General features: G+C 41.4%; 3 protein-coding genes across 3 annotated transcripts; all 3 read left to right on the top strand.

Moving 5' to 3' along the window:
• Positions 1 to 112: 112 nt before the first annotated feature.
• LOC106576243 (mitogen-activated protein kinase 12) lies at positions 113 to 5,578 on the top strand. The gene is made up of 12 exons (XM_014153309.3): positions 113 to 479; positions 1,197 to 1,326; positions 2,357 to 2,415; positions 2,514 to 2,625; positions 2,863 to 2,892; positions 3,065 to 3,112; positions 3,439 to 3,553; positions 3,827 to 3,898; positions 4,128 to 4,207; positions 4,333 to 4,411; positions 4,583 to 4,756; positions 5,356 to 5,578. The coding sequence occupies exons 1-12, from the start codon at positions 361 to 363 to the stop codon at positions 5,430 to 5,432; spliced, it is 1,095 nt and encodes a 364-aa protein (XP_014008784.1). The 5' UTR covers positions 113 to 360; the 3' UTR covers positions 5,433 to 5,578.
• A 787-nt stretch (positions 5,579 to 6,365) lies between these two features.
• LOC106576254 (hemagglutinin/amebocyte aggregation factor) lies at positions 6,366 to 8,120 on the top strand. The gene is made up of 5 exons (XM_014153320.3): positions 6,366 to 6,484; positions 6,680 to 6,758; positions 7,123 to 7,311; positions 7,564 to 7,716; positions 7,978 to 8,120. The coding sequence occupies exons 1-5, from the start codon at positions 6,427 to 6,429 to the stop codon at positions 8,021 to 8,023; spliced, it is 525 nt and encodes a 174-aa protein (XP_014008795.1). The 5' UTR covers positions 6,366 to 6,426; the 3' UTR covers positions 8,024 to 8,120.
• An 8,219-nt stretch (positions 8,121 to 16,339) lies between these two features.
• On the top strand, positions 16,340 to 20,602 carry LOC106576255 (cell adhesion molecule CEACAM5-like). Its single transcript, XM_014153321.3, has 6 exons — positions 16,340 to 16,482; positions 16,709 to 16,747; positions 17,024 to 17,272; positions 17,492 to 17,746; positions 17,972 to 18,220; positions 18,350 to 20,602. Exons 1-6 carry the CDS (start codon positions 16,428 to 16,430, stop codon positions 18,469 to 18,471), a joined length of 969 nt encoding a protein of 322 aa, XP_014008796.1. The 5' UTR covers positions 16,340 to 16,427; the 3' UTR covers positions 18,472 to 20,602.
• The last annotated feature ends 310 nt before the right edge of the window (positions 20,603 to 20,912 follow it).

The raw sequence follows: 20,912 nt of genomic DNA on the forward strand, positions 1-20,912 counted from the left end.
TCTGGATAAAGAGCATCTGCTAAATTACTAAAATGTTAAAATGAGTCTGGACACAGACGCCCATCAATAGCACAGGGCGGCTCTAGTGTTTAACTTTTTCTGACATAATCCAGAGAGGTCATGCCACTAGGCGATTCAGGTATTAAAAACGAGTGAGACCAGCCACTGGTTACTGTTCTTTAGGCGTGTCACTGGAGACCACTGTCGGGCAACGGAATGCATTGCGCATTAGCCGAGTGCTAGAGTGTGTAGGTGGCTACATGAGAGCAAGTGAACGTAGTGTCTCATGCACAACAACGCCTCATTATCCCTGAATTAAGAGTTAGCTGGGAATACATTGACCCCCAAATCGATTTGGATATGTCGGTCCGCACGCGGACAGGATTTTACCGTCAGGAGGTAAACAAAACGGCATGGGAGGTTCCCGAGCGATACCGCGAGCTAAAGCAGGTGGGGACTGGCGCGTATGGGACAGTATGGTGAGTTTTATACGAGTTTAATCATCAAACATGGGTAGGCTACTCTTCGTAAATGTCGAATTTGGAGTTAACAATAGCCTATGTGAAGGCAATACAAACCAAGCCACAACAAGACGTGACTCGTTCCTAAAATTAGCATCGTTTTTTTTTTAGGAACTGTTCATCTCATGCATTCTTCATGTGGTTAAAGTGAAGTTTTTGTGCAGTGGAGCGCTGGATTGTGTCCGAATTAAGTCATCAACAAACATCGGTGCTATTTGATGAATAGTGAAGAAACAACCTTTACATTATGCGGTTTCTGTTTCATTCCTAAACATAGCTTACACCGCAGGGACTTTTTGGGCTTTGTGAAGTCGGGAAAAGCATAACAAAGAACCCCCATTGGCCTCATTGTTTGTTGGATTTTAGTGAGCAGAAGATTTCGATTTAAGTGCATCGGCCTACATCTGTTCTGGGTCTTTGCGCAATGTTTCTTGGGATATGCCGACCAAATGTTTCTACTTGAATTCCAGAAATACCCAAGAATGTCTTTGAAGTAGGCCCAACCACTTGATTATAAAACATGATATTTGGATGTAAATTATTTTAAAGAAATAATTAATCAAGCATTCAAAAAAGAAAAAAAAAAGAGTTGGGTCCTTGTTCAGTAGGCTACCACCACCAATGGCCAACATTGATAAAATGTTTTCTTCCCTGTACCTACATTTCTTGCTGCAGTTCCGCCCAGGACCACAGGACTGGGGTGAGGGTGGCCATCAAGAAGCTCCACAGACCCTTCCAGTCAAAGCTCTTCGCCAAGAGGGCCTACAGAGAGCTCCGACTCCTCAAGCACATGAAGCACGAAAATGTGAGGGCCTTTCCTGAAATATGCACCTAATGGTGCACATAAATGCACATAAATAGAAAATGTGTCTGTTTCAGACCACTAATTAGGCCTTGTCTAAAAACGAAATGGCGCAACTCTGCAGTACTGCGTTTAAAACTCACTTTTATCCATAGCAAACTGTTCAAATCCTTATGGCCTAGGCTGCGTGCAGAGAGCAGTGACAGTTTCTTTTTTGCACAGAGTGAGACAAACACAGCTGTTCCTTATGATTGGCAATTAGTCAGTAGCAGAGTAGTCAGAAAGATCACATTGGTAATAGTCACATCACAACCCATAATACTAAACAGAAACACATCATATCAAGATTATAGAGATATTCATTTGAGGCAGGCACAGGTTCTGAGTCTTGATTTGAGAAGTTGAATCAGGCATTCAATTTGGGGCGGCAGGTAGCCTCATGGTTAGAGTGTTGGGCCAGTAACTGAAAGGTTGCTGGATTGAATCCCTGAGCTGACAAGGTAAAAATCAGTCATTCTGCCCCTGAACAAGGCAGGTAACCCACTGTTCCCCCGTAGGCTGTCATTGTAAATAAGCATTTGTTCTTAACTGACTTGCCTAGTTAAATAAAGGTTAAATTACATGTTGTAGCTCTCCTGGACCAGGGTTGGACTTGGTGACCACTGATTTCAGAGGTCTACTGGGTATACAGGGAGTAGGTAGAGTTTAATAATGGTACACAAGGAAAGTCTGAGAAGGAAGCCAATCCATGTTGTGGGAAAAATGCCTCATAGCAACATCTACTTTAGTCAGTGGCTCACTCTAGAACGACAGAGACACACCCCATATCACAATTTTGTGTGTGTGTGTGTGTGTGTGTGTGTGTGTGTGTGTGTGTGGTGTGTGTGTGTGTGTGTGTGTGTGGGAATTCAAGTGGGAATCATTTCCTGATACTGTAATTCATCATAATGATGCAAAATAAAATAATCTCCAGTTAGTCTATAATTGAGCTATTCTATTTATTTTCTGTTATTCTTTGATTGGCTTGGATTAGGTGATTGGACTGCTGGATGTGTTCACTTCTGAGATCTCATTGGACAGGTTTCATGACTTGTAAGTACCTCTTTGTCCAATACCCTTCCTGTTCATATATTGAATGTTTTTATTCACAGTGAAGTATACATTTTTTCCTTTTCTCCTGTCATTCTCAGTTACCTGGTAATGCCATTCATGGGTACTGATCTGGGGAAACTGATGAAGATGGAGAGATTGTCACAGGACAGGGTGCAATTCCTCGTCTATCAAATGCTGAAAGGACTCAAGGTTAGAGTTGCATACATACACATGCACTCAAAAGAACAATATATATATATACAATTCTAAGCAGTTTAAAAGATATACCTACAAATGCTGATTTTTATCCCCAACATTCAAATATGATACCAAAAAAAGGCAGTTTATACAGAAGGTTTAAATGTTTCCCAGAATATACTTGAATACCACCTTCTTTTTCTAATTTTAAGACGTTCTCTTTTCCTGGTCTTTTGTGACTCCCCACAGTATATCCACTCTGCAGGGATCATCCACAGGGTGCGTAACCTCTGACCTTTCAACTATGTGCAATGGGTTTGGGGCCCTTGCTCTTTTTGACGCCCACTGCTATTCATGCCGTTTTCCATATCAGAAGCTCTTTGTGTGGGTGCTTGCGTGTGTTTGCGTCAATCTGGCAGCATGATAATGTAATTTTTCTAAATACCAACAGGATCTCAAACCTGGAAATTTATCTGTCAACGAAGACTGCGAGCTAAAGGTACTACATGTATCACCAGACCTGTGATAAGCACTGTGCTTTACCTGTTCAGTCTCGCTCTCTCTCGATTTAACTGAAATACACTTTATTGAAGTGGAGGCTGCTGAGGGGAGGACAGATCATACTAATGGCTGGAACGGAGCAGATGGAATGGGATGGCATCAAACACCTGGAAACCCTGTATTTGATACCATTCTACTATTCCACTCATGCCATTACCACAAGCCCGTCCTCCCCAATTAAGGTGCCACCAACCTCCTGTACTTTATTGTCATAAAAGGGACAATCCAATGTAGCCAAAGCAACTCTCTCTCTGTCTGTCTCAGATCCTTGACTTCGGGCTGGCTCGGCAGACGGACACAGAGATGACGGGGTACGTCGTCACTCGCTGGTACAGAGCCCCTGAGGTAATCCTCAATTGGATGCACTATACCCAGACTGGTGAGTCTCTCTCATACACTCATTCATGGCTGCCTTCTTTGTCCACATGATGGCAGTACTTTCTAATGTCAAAAACTGTGTTATCGCCATGATTAATCATGCTATTGTAACCAGAAAAATGTCCTACAGTATGAGGTCCTATGGAGATCTATCTCTTTGTACAATTTGTGTTAAATATATTTGTAACTGAACTCACTGGTATGGTAGCAGTTTGGTAGCAATGTGGTACTGAAAGACCATTCAATCCTATATATGTCTTTGTCCTCGCGTCAGTGGATATCTGGTCGGTGGGCTGCATCATGGCGGAGATGCTGCTGGGGAAGCCGCTGTTCAAAGGAAATGACCGTATCCTTTTTCAGTGTTTACTACTCTGTCTTCACCCCACACAACTATTGCAGAATAATGATCCTGCTAGGCAAATCAGCAGGTGCATTAGTCATAATTATATGTTATCAACCTGTCAAAGACTAGTTCTGTAAGCTTATTATGGCTAAGCATATATAGTATGAGCACCATGTGAATGTGACTTCCTGTACCACATGAGCTATGAGCCTTGACCCCTGGGTGAGCACAGACCTGGACCAACTGAAAGAGATCATGAAGATCACTGGTACACCCACTGCAGACTTTGTTACGAAGCTACAAAGCCAAGATGTAAGTCATGTGGACGCTCAAAATACATTCAGATAGTACACATTCAAAGAAAACACAGCCTACTAGAGTACATAGGAATAGAATACCACATACACTCCCAGGTAAATCTGCTCCTCTTCCAACAGGCCAAAAACTACATACGGAGCCTTCCCAAAGTACCAAAGAAAGATTTGCACTTTCTTTTTTCCAAAGCTAGCTCAGACGGTGAGCAGACATTCAATACTATGATGTGAACACGCAGTTAGTTGAATTTGACAGTCTATTACTAAAGGATCAAAACGGAGGTTTACAAAACAGCAACTGTTTCTAACTATTGTCAGGAGTGTCCTTCTGACCATAACACCGCTATTGACACTGTATACCTCTGTGTGGCAGCGGTGTGTGTGCTGGAGCGCATGCTGTTGCTGGACCCTGAGCGGAGGGTGAGTGCGTCGGAGGCGCTGGCCATGCCCTTTTTCAGCGAGTTCAGAGAACCAGAGGAGGAGACTGAGGCCCAGCCCTACGATCACTCCATGGACAACACAGACCTACTCCTGGAGCAGTGGAAACGTGAGAGATGGATGGAGGGAAGCTGAAGAAAGAGATGGAGAGCAGGGGGAGGGAGGAGGAAGATATGGGAGAGAGAGTGAGAGAGATGTAGGGGGAGCTGGGGAGGAGGGAGGGAGAGAGAGAAGGAGATACAGGCAGAGGAAAAAAGGGGGAGAGATGGAGGATGAAGTGGCTGGTAGCCTAGAGGTTAAGACCGTTGGGCAGGTAGCTGAAAGGTTGTTGGTTTGAATCCCCAAGCTGGCAAGGTAGAAAACTATGCAATTCTGCCCATGCGCAGAGCAACAACTGCTCCCTGGGTGCTGATGATGTGGATGTCAATTAAGGCAGCCCCCTGCATCGCTCTGATTGGGGGGTTGGGTTAAATACAGAAGATGCTTTTCGGTTGAACGCATTCAGCAACTGACTAGGTATCTCTTTCCCTAGGAAGAGGGCTTAAGGAAAAACATTCCTTTGGTCATTCCACATGATAGAAGGAGAGAAAGATGAGGGAGATGGATGTATGATAACACGTTCAGCTTGAGAGAAAGAAAGAGGAAGAAAAACCTATAGAGTCTACAGAGTAACTAATTAGTAATTTCTTGTGATAATATCTCCTACAGGTTACACATTCACAGAGATTCTGTCCTTCAGGCCTGCAGCAACAGAGATCAAGGACCCCAAAGAGACATCACTCTGAGAGTACACACATACCTCTCAATACCTGTCAATGATTATTATAAGGCATTGTTGTATTGTTGTACAGATGTAATGCGAATCCAATGTACAGAATGTAGTTTATTGATTATAAATTGATTTTCTGACAAATAAACATTTTCAAAGATATTGTCTTGTGTAATTGTGGAACTACTGTAACAGCCAACCAATGAGCCCCTGGGAAATAAATTATTGCTTACTTCCCCGTAAACCATGAGAATGACTGTAAACTGAGACTTTAGAGGGATAGTTCATCAAATGTTCATCAATAAAAGGCCACTCTAAAATGAGCAGTTTTGTCACAAAACAATGCCACAGATGTCTCAAGCTTTGAGGGAGAGTGCCATTGGCATGCTGACTGCAGGAATGTCCACCAGAACTGTTGCCAGAGAATTTCATGTTGATTTCTCTACCATAAGCTGCCTCCAACGTCGTTTTAGAGAATTTAGCAGTATGTCAAACCGGCCTCACAACCTCAGACCACATGTAAGCACGCCAACCCAGGAACTCCACATCCGGATCCTTCACCTGCCAGATAGTCTGACACCAGCCACCCGGACAGCTGATGAAATTGAGTATTTCTGTCTGTAATAAAGCCCTTTTGTGGGGAAAAACGAATTCTGATTGGCTTGGCCTGGCTCCCAAGTGGATGGGCCTACGCCCTCCAAAGCCCACCCATGGCTGAGCCCCCCGCCCAATCATGGAAATCCATAGATTAGGGCCTAATGGATTTCAATTGACTGATTTCCTTATATGAACTGTAACTCAGTAAAATCGTTGAAATTGTTGCATGTTGCATGTTCAATATAACATGAATTGACTGCAATATTTTTTAGACTGCAATACACCTGCTCAAACACTGAGATTACCCACGTACGTGGCCTAAGGTCCAGCAAGGACACAGATCGCGTCTGTCTATAAATGGAGCACCAACCTTGCTGATTTTAGTTTGGCCCCCTCAAAAGCCTCTGAAAGCCATGAAGAGAGCCGACGTCTTTATTCTGCTTCTTGCTGGTGTGTTGGTCAATGGAAAAGGTATGCTTTATGTTACATGTGAGGTTGTGGATTAAAGCCTGAGCATATGTGTAGCAGAGTAACTCAAAATGTGGACTTAATATTTCAATCAAAAAGCAATGTGTGTGGTCAGAAATCTTTAAAAAAGGAGAAGGAGGTGCTGATTACTACGGTAATCAATTACGTTTTTATTGTGCCCTTGTTTGTGTGTTGCAGACCTCCGCTGGCAGAACAGCTATGACCAGCCGTTAGATTTTAATTGCCCCTCAGGGCAATCCATCTCTCGCATAGTGAGGTGATTCCTTATATTCCATACAACCAATCTTCTGCAAAACCTGAATTCTGCACTGACTCACAAGCACAGAGTTCCAAATCAGAGTGTGCTTTTTACTGCTGCAGTGCTGAGTTAACCCTAACCCTTTCTCAAACCCTAGCTAGCTGTTGCATATCAACAGAGTTGCTGCTGATTCAGATTTGCAATTTTCCATTTTGAGAAATGAAACTCTGGTTTAACTCTGTATTTTGGATTTAGGTTATTGTAATTGCATTCCAGACAAAATATGTTGGGCAACAATAAAACCTTCAACCTGCATAAATGTTTGTTTTCGTATAAATTCAACTATTAATTTGTGCATTGTAATGTATTTATCCAATTTTAGTGAGCATCACAACAAACATGAAGACCGTCTGTGGGACTTTGGGTGCAAAGCCACGTTTGACTCAGCAACTAACTGCTTCACATCTTCCTACGTAAATGACTTCGACAAACCTTTCAGCTACCAATGCCCAAGCCACCAGGTCATCACAGGGATGAACAGCTATCATGAGAACAAGCATGAGGACAGAAGGTAAGATGTAAATGAATCACTATTAACATGAAATAAATACAAATCTTCAAGAAATCAAACCAAATAACTAGGGCTTTACAATGATGGTGAAACTTTGAGACATTTGGGGATTAAAATGTGTAAGATCTTCCTAGAAGTGACACAGGGTTGACGGAGGCACTGTTTTTGTTGAACAACCCTACTATAATGTGAATTACAAGGTCAATACAAAAAATATATCATAATTCAAACCTCATTTCCACCATTGTACAGATGGAAGTTCACCTGCTGTGGAACCAGCAACTTCTGTACTGATACCTGCCAGTGGACCAACTACGTAAACTGGTTTGATGAGGCCTTCACTTTTGATGTCCCACCAAATTCCTACCTGATTGCAGCTGAAAGCTACCATGAAAACAAGCATGAGTGAGTATGATTATTCATTGGTACTGTATGCTAATGTTACGGATTCCAAGTATTTTCTCTCTCTCTCGTGTGTGTGTGTGTGTGTGTGTGTGTGTGTGTGTGTGTGTGTGTGTGTGTGTGTGTGTGTGTGTGTGTGTGTGTGTGTGTCTACAGTATCTGTGTGTCATATTTTTGCTGTTGGATGAAACAAGCTTCAGCAAAGGATGAATTGACTACAAAACTAACAGGAACAAAATGTCTGTTTGTCTTGTGTACTTTCAGAGATCGTCGCTGGAAATACCAATACTGTACCAGAAGGTCATGCTGAATCTATAACTGATTCTTCCTACAATCAGATTATTTGATCCATTGTTGTCGCTTGATAATCTTGAAAGAAATTCATGATTAAAGATACATGTAACAAATTATTGTGTTTCATTTCACTGCACTAACGTTTAAATTATTGATTATGCTTGGTTTCTGGTCAAGATACAGTGGGGCAAAAAAGTATTTAGTCAGCCACCAATTGTGCAAGTTCTCCCACTTAAAAAGATGAGAGAGGCCTGTAATTTTCATCATAGGTATACTTCAACTAATTTGCAAATAAATTCATAACAAATCCTACAATGTGATTTTCTGGATTTTTTTTCTCATTTTGTCTGTCATAGTTGACGTGTACCTATGATGAAAATTACAGGCCTCTCTCATCTTTTTAAGTGGGAGAACTTGCACAATTGGTGGCTGACTAAATACTTTTTTGCCCCATTGTATAAACTGTATACAGTACTGTAATGGACGGCAAATGGTTATCTCAGACAATAATTACTAAAACATTGGGTCACACTTTATTTGGATAGTCCCCTATAGATGATCTACAGCGGCTCAAACCATCAACAGACTATCAACTGCAACTCTGTTGATATGCAACAGCTTGCTATGGTTAGGTTTAGGGATAGAGTTAGCCAAATCAAATCAAATTGTATTTGTCTCATGCGCCGAATACAACAGGTGTAGACCTTACAGTGAAATGCTTACTTACAAGCCCTTAATTAACCAACAATGCAGTTTTAAGAAAATACACACAAAAAAAAGTGTTGGGGTTAAAGGGGAAGTTCAGTATTTTACAACTTCATTTTAGATGGTTCCTGCCCCTGAAAGTAGTCTATGGATCAGGAGAAACTGTAATACATGATTTGGTTTTTCATCTAACAGCCACTAGAAACTTCAGCTAACTTTAGCCTCTGCTGGTTTAAAATCAATGGGAGTGATGTGGGCCTAGTGGTTAGAGCGTTGAACTAGTAACCGAAAGGTTGCAAGATTGAATCCCTGAGCTGACAAGGTAAAAATCTGTTGTTCTGCCCCTGAACAAGACAGTTAACCCACTGTTCCTAGGCCGTCATTGAAAATAAGAATTTGTTCTTAACTGACTAGCCTAAAGGTAACTAAATAAATGCAGTGCCTGTTAACAAAGCCATAGACAAATTAACTGAATTATTTGGTTTGACGTTACTTTAAGTGATTAGACTTCTTCAATTCTTAAACACCTTAACCATGAATTACAGTTTCTCCTGGCCCATAGACAACCTTCAGGGGAGGATCCATCTAACATGAAGGTGTAAAATACTGAACTTCCCCTTTAAGGCATTTACTGAGATACTGCAGTCAGGCATGTATGCATTGAGAAAAGTGTATGCTGTTCTAGTCTGCCTAAGTGGCCGTGTCCTCTCGAGCCTGCCTAACGGTCCTAAACTGACCTGATATAAAGTTGATTTCCCCCCAGTTTGGTAGTGTAAAAATGTTTATCTAGTCAGCTGGGCTTAAATTGCTCTGAACCCTTTCAGCTTGTTAGGAAAACATCTAATTCTGTTGATTGTTTTCACACAATCATATTTGGACAGATCTTGTGGGACTCTACTTACATTTACATTTAAGTCATTTAGCAGACGCTCTTATCCAGAGCGACTTACAAATTGGTGCATTCACCTTATAATATCCAGTGGAACAACCACTTTACAATAGTGCATCTAAATCTTTTAAGGGGGGGTTAGAAGGATTACTTTATCCTATCCCAGGTATTCCTTGAAGAGGTGGGGTTTCAGGTGTCTCCGGAAGGTGGTGATTGACTCCGCTGTCCTGGCGTCGTGAGGGAGCTTGTTCCACCATTGGGGTGCCAGAGCAGCGAACAGTTTTGACTGGGCTGAGCGGGAACTGTGTAGGGAGGCGAGCAGGCCAGAGGTGGATGAACGCAGTGCCCTTGTTTGGGTGTAGGGCCTGATCAGAGCCTGAAGGTACGGAGGTGCCGTTCCCCTCACAGCTCCGTAGGCAAGCACCATGGTCTTGTAGCGGATGCGAGCTTCGACTGGAAGCCAGTGGAGAGAGCGGAGGAGCGGGGTGACGTGAGAGAACTTGGGAAGGTTGAACACCAGACGGGCTGCGGCGTTCTGGATGAGTTGTAGGGGTTTAATGGCACAGGCAGGGAGCCCAGCCAACAACGAGTTGCAGTAATCCAGACGGGAGATGACAAGTGCCTGGATGCCTGGATTAGGACCTGCGCCGCTTCCTGTGTGAGGCAGGGTCGTACTCTGCGAATGTTGTAGAGCATGAACCTACAGGATCGGGTCACCGCCTTGATGTTAGTGGAGAACGACAGGGTGTTGTCCAGGGTCACGCCAAGGCTCTTAGCACTCTGGGAGGAGGACACAAGGGAGTTGTCAACCGTGATCACATCAGTGGAGAGAATGTGATGTACATAATGTAGTTTATTGGTTGATTAGTTATGAAGTTAACATATTTAAACCTTTTCATTTTGAAAGATCTTCCCAATGGTGTCTGTTTCTTTTCAAACTAGCAGCCAAGTAACCCCTGACCCATTTACACTTGACCCATGGTTCTCACTGTAACACAGAGGTCAATTAAAAATAGTTGGGAAACATTTCTAGCACACAAAAACCATCCTGTTATGTAATTCCTGAGAGATTATGCTGTTATTTAGTGTATTTATGTTAAACTTTTCCATTTCAGCACACCTGTTCAAACACTGAGATTACCCATGTACGTGGCTGAAAAACCACCAAGGTCTTTAGCTCAGTCATCCTATCAGTTTCTATAAATATATATTTAGCCCTGCTTGTTGTGCTTTGGTCAGATCCCACACCTCTGGGAAGCTACAGTGCATTCAGAAAAGAATTCACTCCCCTTTACTTTTTCCAAAATGTGTTGTGTTACAGCCTGAATTTAAAGTTGATTCAATTGAGAGTTGTGTCACGGGCCTGCACACAATACCCCATAATGTCAAACTGGAATTATGTTTTTAGACATTTTTGCAAATTCATAAAAAATGAAAAGCTGAAATGTCTTGAGTCAATAAGTATTCAACCCCTTTGTTATGGCAAGTCTAAATACGTTCAGGAGTAAAGATGTGCTTAACAAGTCACATAATAAACTGCATGGACTCACTATGTATGCAATAATAGAGTTTAACATTGAATGACTTCCTCATCTCTGTACCCCACACAATTATCTGTAAGGTCCCTCAGTGGAACAGTGAATTTAAAACACAGATTCAACCACAAAGACCAGGGAGGTATTCCAATGCCTCGCAAAGAAGGGCACCTATTGGTAGATAGGTAAAAATTATGTAAACAGACATTGAATATCCCTTTGAGCATGGTGAAGTTATTAATTACACTTTGGATGGTGTATCAATACACCCAGTCACTACAAAAATACAAGCGTCCTTCCTAACTCAGTTGCCAGAGAGGAAGAAAACCACTCAGGGATTTCACCATGAGGCCAATACTGACTTTAAACATTTTATGGCTGTGATAGGAGAAAACTAAGGATGGATCAACAACATTGTAGTTATTCCACAGTACTAACCTAATTGAGTGAAAAGAAGGAAGCTTCCAAAAACATGCATCGTGTTTGCAACAAAGGCACTAAAGTTTACAGTGTTATGTTTGGAGCAAATCCAATTCAACACATTACTGAGTACCACTCTCCATATTTTCAAGCATAATGGTGGCTGCATCATGTTATGGGTACGCTTTTAATCGTTAAGGACTGGAGAATTTTTCAGGATAAAAAATACATGTAATAGAGCTAAGCACAGACAAAACCTGGTTCAGTCTGCTTTCCAACAGACACTGAGAGTCAAATTTACCTTTCAGCAGGACAATAATCTAAAACACAAGGCCAAATATAAAAATATCTTGCTTACCAAGATGACATTAAATGTTCCTGAGTGGCCTAGTTACAGTTTTACCTTTTATCGGCTTGAAAATCTATGGCAAGACTTGGACATGGCTTGATGAATATTAAAAAGAATGATGTGCAAATATTGTACAATCCAGTTGTGCAAAGCTTCCAGAAAGGCTCACAGCTGTAATCTCTGCCAAAGGTGATTCTAACATGTATTGACTTAGGGGGTTGATATATTAGTGTTTTATATGTGTTTTATATTTCATTAATCATTTACAAATGTTCGAATACATTTTTTTGCTTTGACAATACAGAGTATTTTGTGTAGTTCGTTGACAAAAAATGACATTTAAATCCATTTTAATCCCACACAACAAAATGTGGAAAAAGTCAAGGGGTGTGGATACTTTCTGAAGGCACTATTTGTCAGTCTTATGGCTTGGGGATAGAAGCTGCTCATGGTGTCAGACTTGATGCACCAGTACCACTTGCTGTGCAGAAGAAGAGAACAGTCTATGGCTTGGGGGCTAGAGTCTTTAATGATTTTCTGGGCCTTCCTTTCACACTGCCTGATATAGAGGTCCTGGATGGCAGGGAGCTCAGCCCCAGTGATGTATTGGGCCGTCCGCACCACACTCTGTAGCGCCATGCGATCGAGGGCAGTGCTGTTGCCATACCAAGCAGTGATGCAGCCAGTCAGGATGCTCTCAATGGTGCAGCTGTAGAACTTTTGGGGGATTTTAGGGCCTTTTCCAAACCTGTTCAACTTCCTTAGGGGGAAGAGGTGCTGTCGCACCTTCTTCACGACTGTGCGCATGTGAGTGGACCATTTTAAATCCATAGTGATTTGGACACCGAGGAACTTGAATCTCTTGACCCGCTCCACTGCAGCCCTGTTGATGTGGATGGGGGTGTGTTCGGCCCCTCATTTCCTGTAGTCCACGATCAGCTCCTTGGTCTTACTGACGTTGAGGGAGGGGTTATCGTCCCGCCACCACACTGCCAGGTCTCTGACCTTCTTCCTGTAGTTTGTCTCATTGTTGCCGGTGATCAGGCCTACCATTGTTGTGTCGTCAGCAAACTTAATGATGGTGTTGGAGTCGTGCTTGGCAACGCAGTCGTGGGTGAACAGGGAGCACAGGAGGGGACTAAACAAAAAATGACTGTGAACATGCCTGCCAGCTGATCTGCTCATGTTCTGAGAACGCACCCTGGAATATCGCTCAAGGGCACAGGCTAGCAGCTTCTCTTTGAGCGATTCTCCGCATGATCCTAAAGCCAGCCGATCAATACGCCTAACAGCCGTTGCATTTTAATCCGGACTAGAATGATTGCTTTGTTAATAAGACACAAACAATATAGCTTTGTGATATTTAACAAGTAATGTTTATCTGAAGGAATGTAATTCATTGACCACTAGATATATTATCTTACATTAAGTGCTATTTGTATATGCTGATCATATAGAATGCACTCTGAAATACTGTTCTATTGTTTTTGAGCTGACAGAAAACATTCTATTTCATAGTTCATATTTTCAATTGACAATCAAGCTACTGTATGTGCACTGGAAAGATTATTTTCTCATTGTACATTTAATGTTTATTACAGTCATGTAGACTGGCTTAAACTTCAGAAAGACCTTTGTATAGACGGAATCAACAACAAAAAAGTGTGTCGCTTTGTGTGGTAAATTACTGGCTTGATAAGATGGCTCATGCAATGTTTATTATGCCACAGATCCTACTCCACATTCCTTGAAATGTTGTCACAGGTTTGTAGCTATGCCTTCTTGCCTTTTCCCAGAGATATCTGATCTGTCAGATGATTGGGTAAGTAGATTTAATCACATATGTGATTATTACCTAATGTAAGGGTAGAAAATACCATCCCTTGTCTGAGGAGACAACATTCTCTGCAGAGGGCCAAACATAGAGAATCCCTTCATCAGGCTTCACCTCTCTCTGCTTCTCATCCTTATAACAGGTAAGAGCAGTCATCTCGATCCATTTACTGTAGTGTATAGATAACATTGCCAATGGTTACGTTCCAATGTCCATAGTAGCAGACCACTTAGAATGAACAAATGAATTTGGCATGCATTCTAAGTAGTATGATGGTGTGGATATTGGAACAGAGCTCTGGTGCCAACAAATTGGTGTTTCCCAGCAGGATATAGAGTTGCTGGGTGGGATAATGACTATGATGCACCGTTTATGTCCTTTCCAATCTATGTAGTTATTAAGGTAAAAGGGGGTGACTGGTAGGAAATATTTGTGTTTCATGTGTTATGGAAAACATTTTATTTTGCCCCAATTGTAACTGTAATGCTGAAGAGATGCTTAGTCAGTATCGGCCATACCTTTTGTTTTATAGTGATGTATGCTGACTTATACCATCTGATATTATTTTGTTTCAGATACCACAGTAACCACCACGAGGACAGGTTATGCTAATAACTACGACAACTTTATGGACTTTACATGCTGAACCAACCATGCAATTGCTGGGATGTACAGCTATCACAGTAACCACCACGAGGACAGGAGGTGGGTCTTTTCATTTCAGTATATAGAATAATCACATTCAGATTTTCAGGCATTTTGTGAATTTCTTAGGAACACAAATTTGTCTTAGTCATTTTGAGCAAGGCTGAGGAACAATTTACATTGTAATAAGTCAGATGAGGCCTACGAAACATTACAGTACCTTCTTTACTCAGTTTCTCTAGTATCCTCGGTTACAAATGTCTGAGAATCCTGATAAACTACCAACAAGATCAGTGCCCTCATGTTACTCCACTCTCCACTACTTAACTGCCAAAATGAATGTTTAATGAAGGGAGAAAGTATAGTAAATTAACTAACATTAATATTAATTTATTGTCTGTCCCTTTTCAGTTGGAGGTTTTACTGCAGTTCTGTCCTTAAGATTTGTACCTTTGACTGCCAGGTTACACCCTGGGTCAACTACAGTACTGGGATGATGCATTCACCTACAAAGCCACCAGTACCAACGATCTCATTATTCCACATTTTGTTGTGTTACAGCCTGAACTCAACACTGATTAAATTGATAATTTTTCTCACCAATCTACACACAATATCCCATAATGACAAAGTGGTTTTATGTTTAAAAAATAATAATAATTTAATAAAGAAATGAAAAACTGAAATATCTCATTTACATAAGTATTCACATCCCTGAGTCAATACTTTGTATGTTTGAATATACCCTTGAGCATGGTGAAGTTATTAATTACATTTTGGATGGTATATCAATACACCCAGTCACTACAAAGATACAAGCGTCCTTCCTAACTCAGTTGCCGGAGAGGAAGGAAACCGCTCAGGGATTTCACTATGAGGCCAATGGTGACTTTAAAACAGTTATAGAGTTTAGTGGCTGTGATAGGAGAAAACTAAGGATGGATCAACAACATTATAGTTACTCCACAAAAATAACCTAATGAAAAGAAGGAAGCCTGTACAGAATACAAATATTCCAAAACATGCATCCTGTTTGCAACAAGGCATTAAAGTACAACTGCAATAAATGTGGCAAAGCAATTAACTTTTTGTCCTGAATACAAAGTGTTATGATTGGGACAAATCCAATATAATCTACAGAGTACCACTGGTGGCTGCATCATGTTAAAAGTATGCTTGTAAACGTTGGGACTGGGGAGTTTTTCAGGATAAAAAGGAAATGGAATTTTCACGGGATACTAGGAGTGGTGGTAGGAGTCAGGCGCAGAGAGCAGAGGTATAGTATAACGTCCTTTATTTCTTCCGGCACAAACCGGTCACGCCAAAACAGACGGGCGCGTAAAAAAAGGAAAAAGGGATCAGCGGTGGCTAGTAGGCCCTCGACGACGACCGCCGAGCGCCGTTCGAGCAGGCAGGGGAGCCACCTTCGGTGGGATTCGTGACAGGAATTGACCTAAACACAGGCAAAATCACAGAGGAAAATCCTAGTGGTTCAGTCTGCTTTCCTAAAGCTAAAGTAAAAGTTTGTATTATACACAACGTTTTGAGGTTAAAGGTAATTACATTAAAAGAACGAAAGGTATGACATCATTGGACTGTATTTGACTTTTGATAAGAGATTCTGGTACAAGCCATGCCCTGAAACCAAGTTCTCGACACTCCTATATTCGTCATACACTCATGTATTACACATATAGTCTCTAATCTTTCCCTCCAATTGGTTCTGTCTATTAAAAATAGTAAATTAACTGACTTCAGCTCCCCAGGACCAGGGATGGAGAGTTGGAGACCATTTATTTTATACCTCAGTACATTGCCCTCTACATGTTAGTTCATAGTAAAAGCTGCCAGTTCTGTTTCGTCCTGTTCACTACAGAAATAATATATTTTTTAATGGCCAGGTATGAATGGGCAGGGCAGGTTTGCTCTCAGTTTGTTCTCTCTGATAAGGTGTGTTTGTTTACCTTCTCACTCTACTACTTGACTCTGTAACAGTCCCATATTTCCTGGTGTCCATTCACCTCACTCCATCGCTGCAAGACAATGAAGGATACACACACCCTGCTCAATCTGCTTCTGCTGCTAGTGTACCTAGCAGGTAATATGATTTAAAAATATATAACAACATTGTTTTATGATAACATTTATTTTTGAGGATGCCAAAATCGGTTTAACATCAGTCAGTAGGTCTGGACACTTCCTGTTAAGCTCTATAACTACATTTACTTTCAATGTCTACAGAAGTCCAGCTTTTGTTTGGGTGAAAATAGTGTTACATTACAATGTGTTGATTATAGACTGTGGCTGTTTTAATGAACTTCCAGGATCAGCTCTGACCACTGATGGAGGGAGTGGCAGTACCAGTAAGTGAACCACATCACATAATAGCCAAGCCAAATTATTACAGGATGGACCACATCACTGCATTGATGGGAATGTTGGGTACTTTGAATAATGACTGTGATAGTAGGGTAGTGCTATCAGCTATCAGCCAACTACAGAAGTGAAGGCCTTTTATTGGATTATCTTTGTAGTAATTTATCACTGTTACAAGAATACATTTACACCCTGTATCCAAGAAATCCTTCATTCTAAAACCAGTAGGCCTACATTGCCTGATTGTGCACTGTAATTTTCAGATGGTCCCTTGGAACTAACCATTGTGGGACCTGACTTTGTTAAAGTGGGTGTGCCACGCAGCTTTGACTGTGCTGCCCAGTGCTCTCCCTCCTGTAGCTACAGAATGAGTATCGACGGGCAGATTTGGCATGGCAACGAGCTGTTGTTCACAGCTCGCCAATGGGAGGAGTCCCTAAACCTCACATGCACTGCAAGGAATGATGACTCTGGGAGGTCCTCTACAGTAACAAAGATACTGCAGGTTTTAGGTGTGTTGGTGGTTTGTTGTTTTTATGACACTTCACTTGAAATTAGAGGTGATGGTCTTTATGATATTAGGAATGGAGGGATAATTCAATGTGTTGTAATTTACTGACAAAATGTCTGAATTACTGGATTAGTGCTAGATTAAATTATTTTGCTCATGTTTTCACATTGGTCGTAGGATCTAGACTATTATCTAAATGTGTGTGGTTTCCTCCTTTTAGCTGGACCAACCAACGTATCGATCACAGGCCCTGCCCTGATGTCACCAGGGGCCCCACAAAGCTTCAAGTGTAACGCAGACTGCCGTCCCTCCTGCAACTACACCTGGAAGATAAAGGGCCGATGGCTCGGGGGGCAGGGGAACAAGATTACTGTAACTCCCGAAGAGTTGGCCACCTCTGTTACCCTGAACTGCAAGGCCATCAACAGTGTGTCTGGGCTCTATGCCATGGAAACCAGGACAATACCTGTGACATGTAGGTTATTCTGAGGTTTAGAGCTTCCTCTAACAATTGTAGATTCCCTCTTGTTGTTAGTGTAATGCAATTGTCCATATCCACACCAATAGCTTCATCTATCAATATACACACATTCCCTTATATAGTATGTAGTTTATATTTGATGATTCAAGAGTGATTTGGGGGTTTTGGTTGAAGTGATACTTGAACCAGTTTCTTCCTCTAATTTTTGTCTCCTATCAGCTGGTCCATCAGAGGTCCACGTCATAGGCCCAGACTCTGTTGCAGTCGGCTTCAAGTCCATGTTTCAGTGCACTGCCAAATGCACTCCCGCTTGTGACTACCGCTGGACCATTGATGGTCTCACTGTCCACGGCAGTGAGATGGAGATGACGGTCGAGCGACATGTGAAGTCAGAGAAGATTATGTGCCACGCTCAGAATACGGTCTCAACTCATTTTGAGGTGGTCACCAAGTCCGTAAAGGTGGAAGGTACAGCAGAAATCTCATGATTGTACATTTTAGCAACTACTTTAACTTTTATGCTGTCATAAACATTATCTGACCTAATATCATGTTTTTTTGTGTGTTCCTTTTGGAATGTTTTTGTGCGTGTTGCAGACAATGACAAAAAAAAGATCCTCTCCAAAAAATATGGTTGTCAAGCTGTGTCCAGTTTGTGTTTGTACAAGCAGACCATCTCTGGGAGGAAGCATCAGCATTGTACAGCAGCTGAAACCTAGTCCCGATTGAGTCCGAACACTCCTTGCTGACAACAACACCAGGTTCCAGAGCATTAAAGCTGTAAAACAGGAATATAGACCGAAAACAGACAAGACATTAAAACCTTGAATACCAGCTACAGTGACTTCAGAAAGTATTCACACTCCCTGACTTCCACATTTTGTTGTGTTAGAGTCTGAATTGAAAATAGAACACGTTTAGATGTTTTTGTCACTGGCCTACGCACAATACCCCATAATGTCAAAGTGGAATTATGTTTTTGATATATATACACTACTGTTCAAAAGTTTGGGGTCACTTAGAAATGTCCTTGTTTTTGAAAGAAAATCACATTTTTTGTTCATTACAATAACATCAAATTGATCAGAAATACAGTGTAGACATTGTTAATGTTGTAAATGACTATTGTAGCTGGAAACGACAGATTTTTTGTGGAAAATCTACATAGGCGTACAGAGGCCCATTAACAGCAACCATCACTTCTGTGTTCCAATGGCACGTTATGTTAGCTAATCCAATAGTACCCATAAAACATCAGTCTCAACATCAACAGTGAAGAGATGACTCCGGGATGTTCCTCTGTGTAATGTCGTGTGCGTAGGTGGCAGGGAAGTCAGGCGCAGGAGAATCGAACTTGGTATAAATGGAGTCGTTTAATAGACTTAACAAAACTCCAAAACCAAAGTTACATGATAAATAAAAGTGGGTTCAAGAACCCGTCGCGCACCAATGCATAATACACGAACATACAAAACAAACAATCTCTGACAAGGACATGATGGAAAACAGAGGGTTAAATACACAACATGTAATTGATGGGATTGGAACCAGGTGTGAAGTAAGACAAGACAAAACCAATGGAAAATGAAAAATGGATAAGTGATGGCTAGAAGATCGGTGACGTCGACCGCCGAACACCGCCCGAACAAAGAGAGGGACCGACTTCGGTGGAAGTCGTGACACTCTGTCCAGTGTCTGTGTTCTTTTGCCCATCTTAATCTTTTCTTTTCATTGGCCAGTCTGAGATATGGCTTTTTTTTTTCAAGTCTGCCTAGATGGCCAGCATCCCGGAGTCGCCTCTTCACTGTTGACGTTCAGACTGGTGTTTTGCGGGTACTATTTAATGAAGCTGCCAGTTGAGGACTTGTGAGGTGTCTGTTTCTCAAACTAGACACTCTAATGTACTTGTCCTCTTGCTCAGTTGTGCACCGGGGCATCCCACTCCTCTTTCTATTCTGGTCAGGGCCAGTTTGCGCTGTTCTGTGAAGTGAGTAGTACACATTGTTGTATGAGATCTTCAGTTTCTTGGCAATTTCTCACGTTGCCAAAAAAAATATTGGTAAATGTTGAATTAATATGGAAATGACTAAAAGTAACTCCACTACATGTAACTGTTATTCTGCTGATACTCAACTAGTCTAAAGAAGGCCAGTTTTATTGCTTCTTTAAACAGTACAACAGTTTTCAGCTGTGCTAACATAATTGCAAAAGGGCTTTCTAATGATCAATTGGCCTTTTAAAATGATCAACTTGGATTAGCTAACACAACGTGCCATTGGAACACAGGAGTGATGGTTGCTGGTAATGGGCCTCTGTACGCCTATGTAGATATTCCACTGAAAATCTGCCATTTCCAGCCACAATAGTCATTTACAACATTAACAAAGTCTGCACTGTATTTCTGATCAATTTGATGTTATTTAAATGGACAAAAAATTGGTTTTCTTTCAAAAACAAGGACAAGTGACCCCAAACTTTTGAACGGTATTGTATATTTTTTTACTAATGAATTAAAAATGAAAATCTGAAATGTCTTGAGTCAATACGTATTCAAACCCTTTGTTATGGCAAGCCTAATAAGTTCAGGAGTAAACATGTGTTTAACAAGTCACATACTGTAAGTTGCATTGACTCCCTCTGTGTGCAATAGTAGTGTTTACCATAATTGTTGAATGACTATCTCATCTCTGTACCCCACAAATACAATTAACTGTAAGGTCCCTCAGTTGAGCAGTGAATTTAAAACACAGATTCAACCACAAAGACTAGGGAGGTTTTTTAATGCCATGCAAAGAAGGGCACCTATTGGTAGATGGGTATAAATAAAATAAAAAGCAGACATTGAAGATCCCTTTGAGCATGGTGAAGTTATTAATTAAACTTTGGATGGTGTATCAATACACCCAGTTCCTACAAAGATACAGGCGTCCTTCCAAACTCAGTTGCTGGAGAGGAGTCAAACCGCTCAGGGATATCACCACGAGGCCAATGGTGAATTTAAATCAGTTACAGAGTTGAATGGCTGTGATAGGAGAAAACTGAGGATGGATCAACAACATTGTAATTAACAATACTAACCTAATTGACAGAGGGAAAAGAAGGAAGCCTTTACAAAATAAAAATATTCAAAAACATGCATCCTGTTTGCAACAAAGGCACT

The sequence above is a fragment of the Salmo salar genome, chromosome 17, assembly GCF_965601325.2.
Source record: "Salmo salar chromosome 17, fSalSal1, whole genome shotgun sequence".
In the NCBI taxonomy this organism is placed as follows: domain Eukaryota; kingdom Metazoa; phylum Chordata; class Actinopteri; order Salmoniformes; family Salmonidae; genus Salmo; species Salmo salar.

Excerpts from the sequence above, each read along its gene's own strand:
- LOC106576243 (XM_014153309.3), top strand. The coding sequence starts at position 361 with ATGTCGGTCCGCACGCGGACAGGATTTTACCGTCAGGAGGTAAACAAA. Across the intron at positions 3,554-3,826 it reads GATGCACTATACCCAGACTG|TGGATATCTGGTCGGTGGGC; the intron begins GTGAGTCTCTCT and ends TCCTCGCGTCAG. Across the intron at positions 4,208-4,332 it reads CGAAGCTACAAAGCCAAGAT|GCCAAAAACTACATACGGAG; the intron begins GTAAGTCATGTG and ends CTCTTCCAACAG.
- LOC106576254 (XM_014153320.3), top strand. The coding sequence starts at position 6,427 with ATGAAGAGAGCCGACGTCTTTATTCTGCTTCTTGCTGGTGTGTTGGTC. Across the intron at positions 7,312-7,563 it reads AACAAGCATGAGGACAGAAG|ATGGAAGTTCACCTGCTGTG; the intron begins GTAAGATGTAAA and ends ACCATTGTACAG. Across the intron at positions 7,717-7,977 it reads TACCATGAAAACAAGCATGA|AGATCGTCGCTGGAAATACC; the intron begins GTGAGTATGATT and ends GTGTACTTTCAG.
- LOC106576255 (XM_014153321.3), top strand. The coding sequence starts at position 16,428 with ATGAAGGATACACACACCCTGCTCAATCTGCTTCTGCTGCTAGTGTAC. Across the intron at positions 16,748-17,023 it reads TGGAGGGAGTGGCAGTACCA|ATGGTCCCTTGGAACTAACC; the intron begins GTAAGTGAACCA and ends TGTAATTTTCAG. Across the intron at positions 17,747-17,971 it reads CAGGACAATACCTGTGACAT|CTGGTCCATCAGAGGTCCAC; the intron begins GTAGGTTATTCT and ends GTCTCCTATCAG.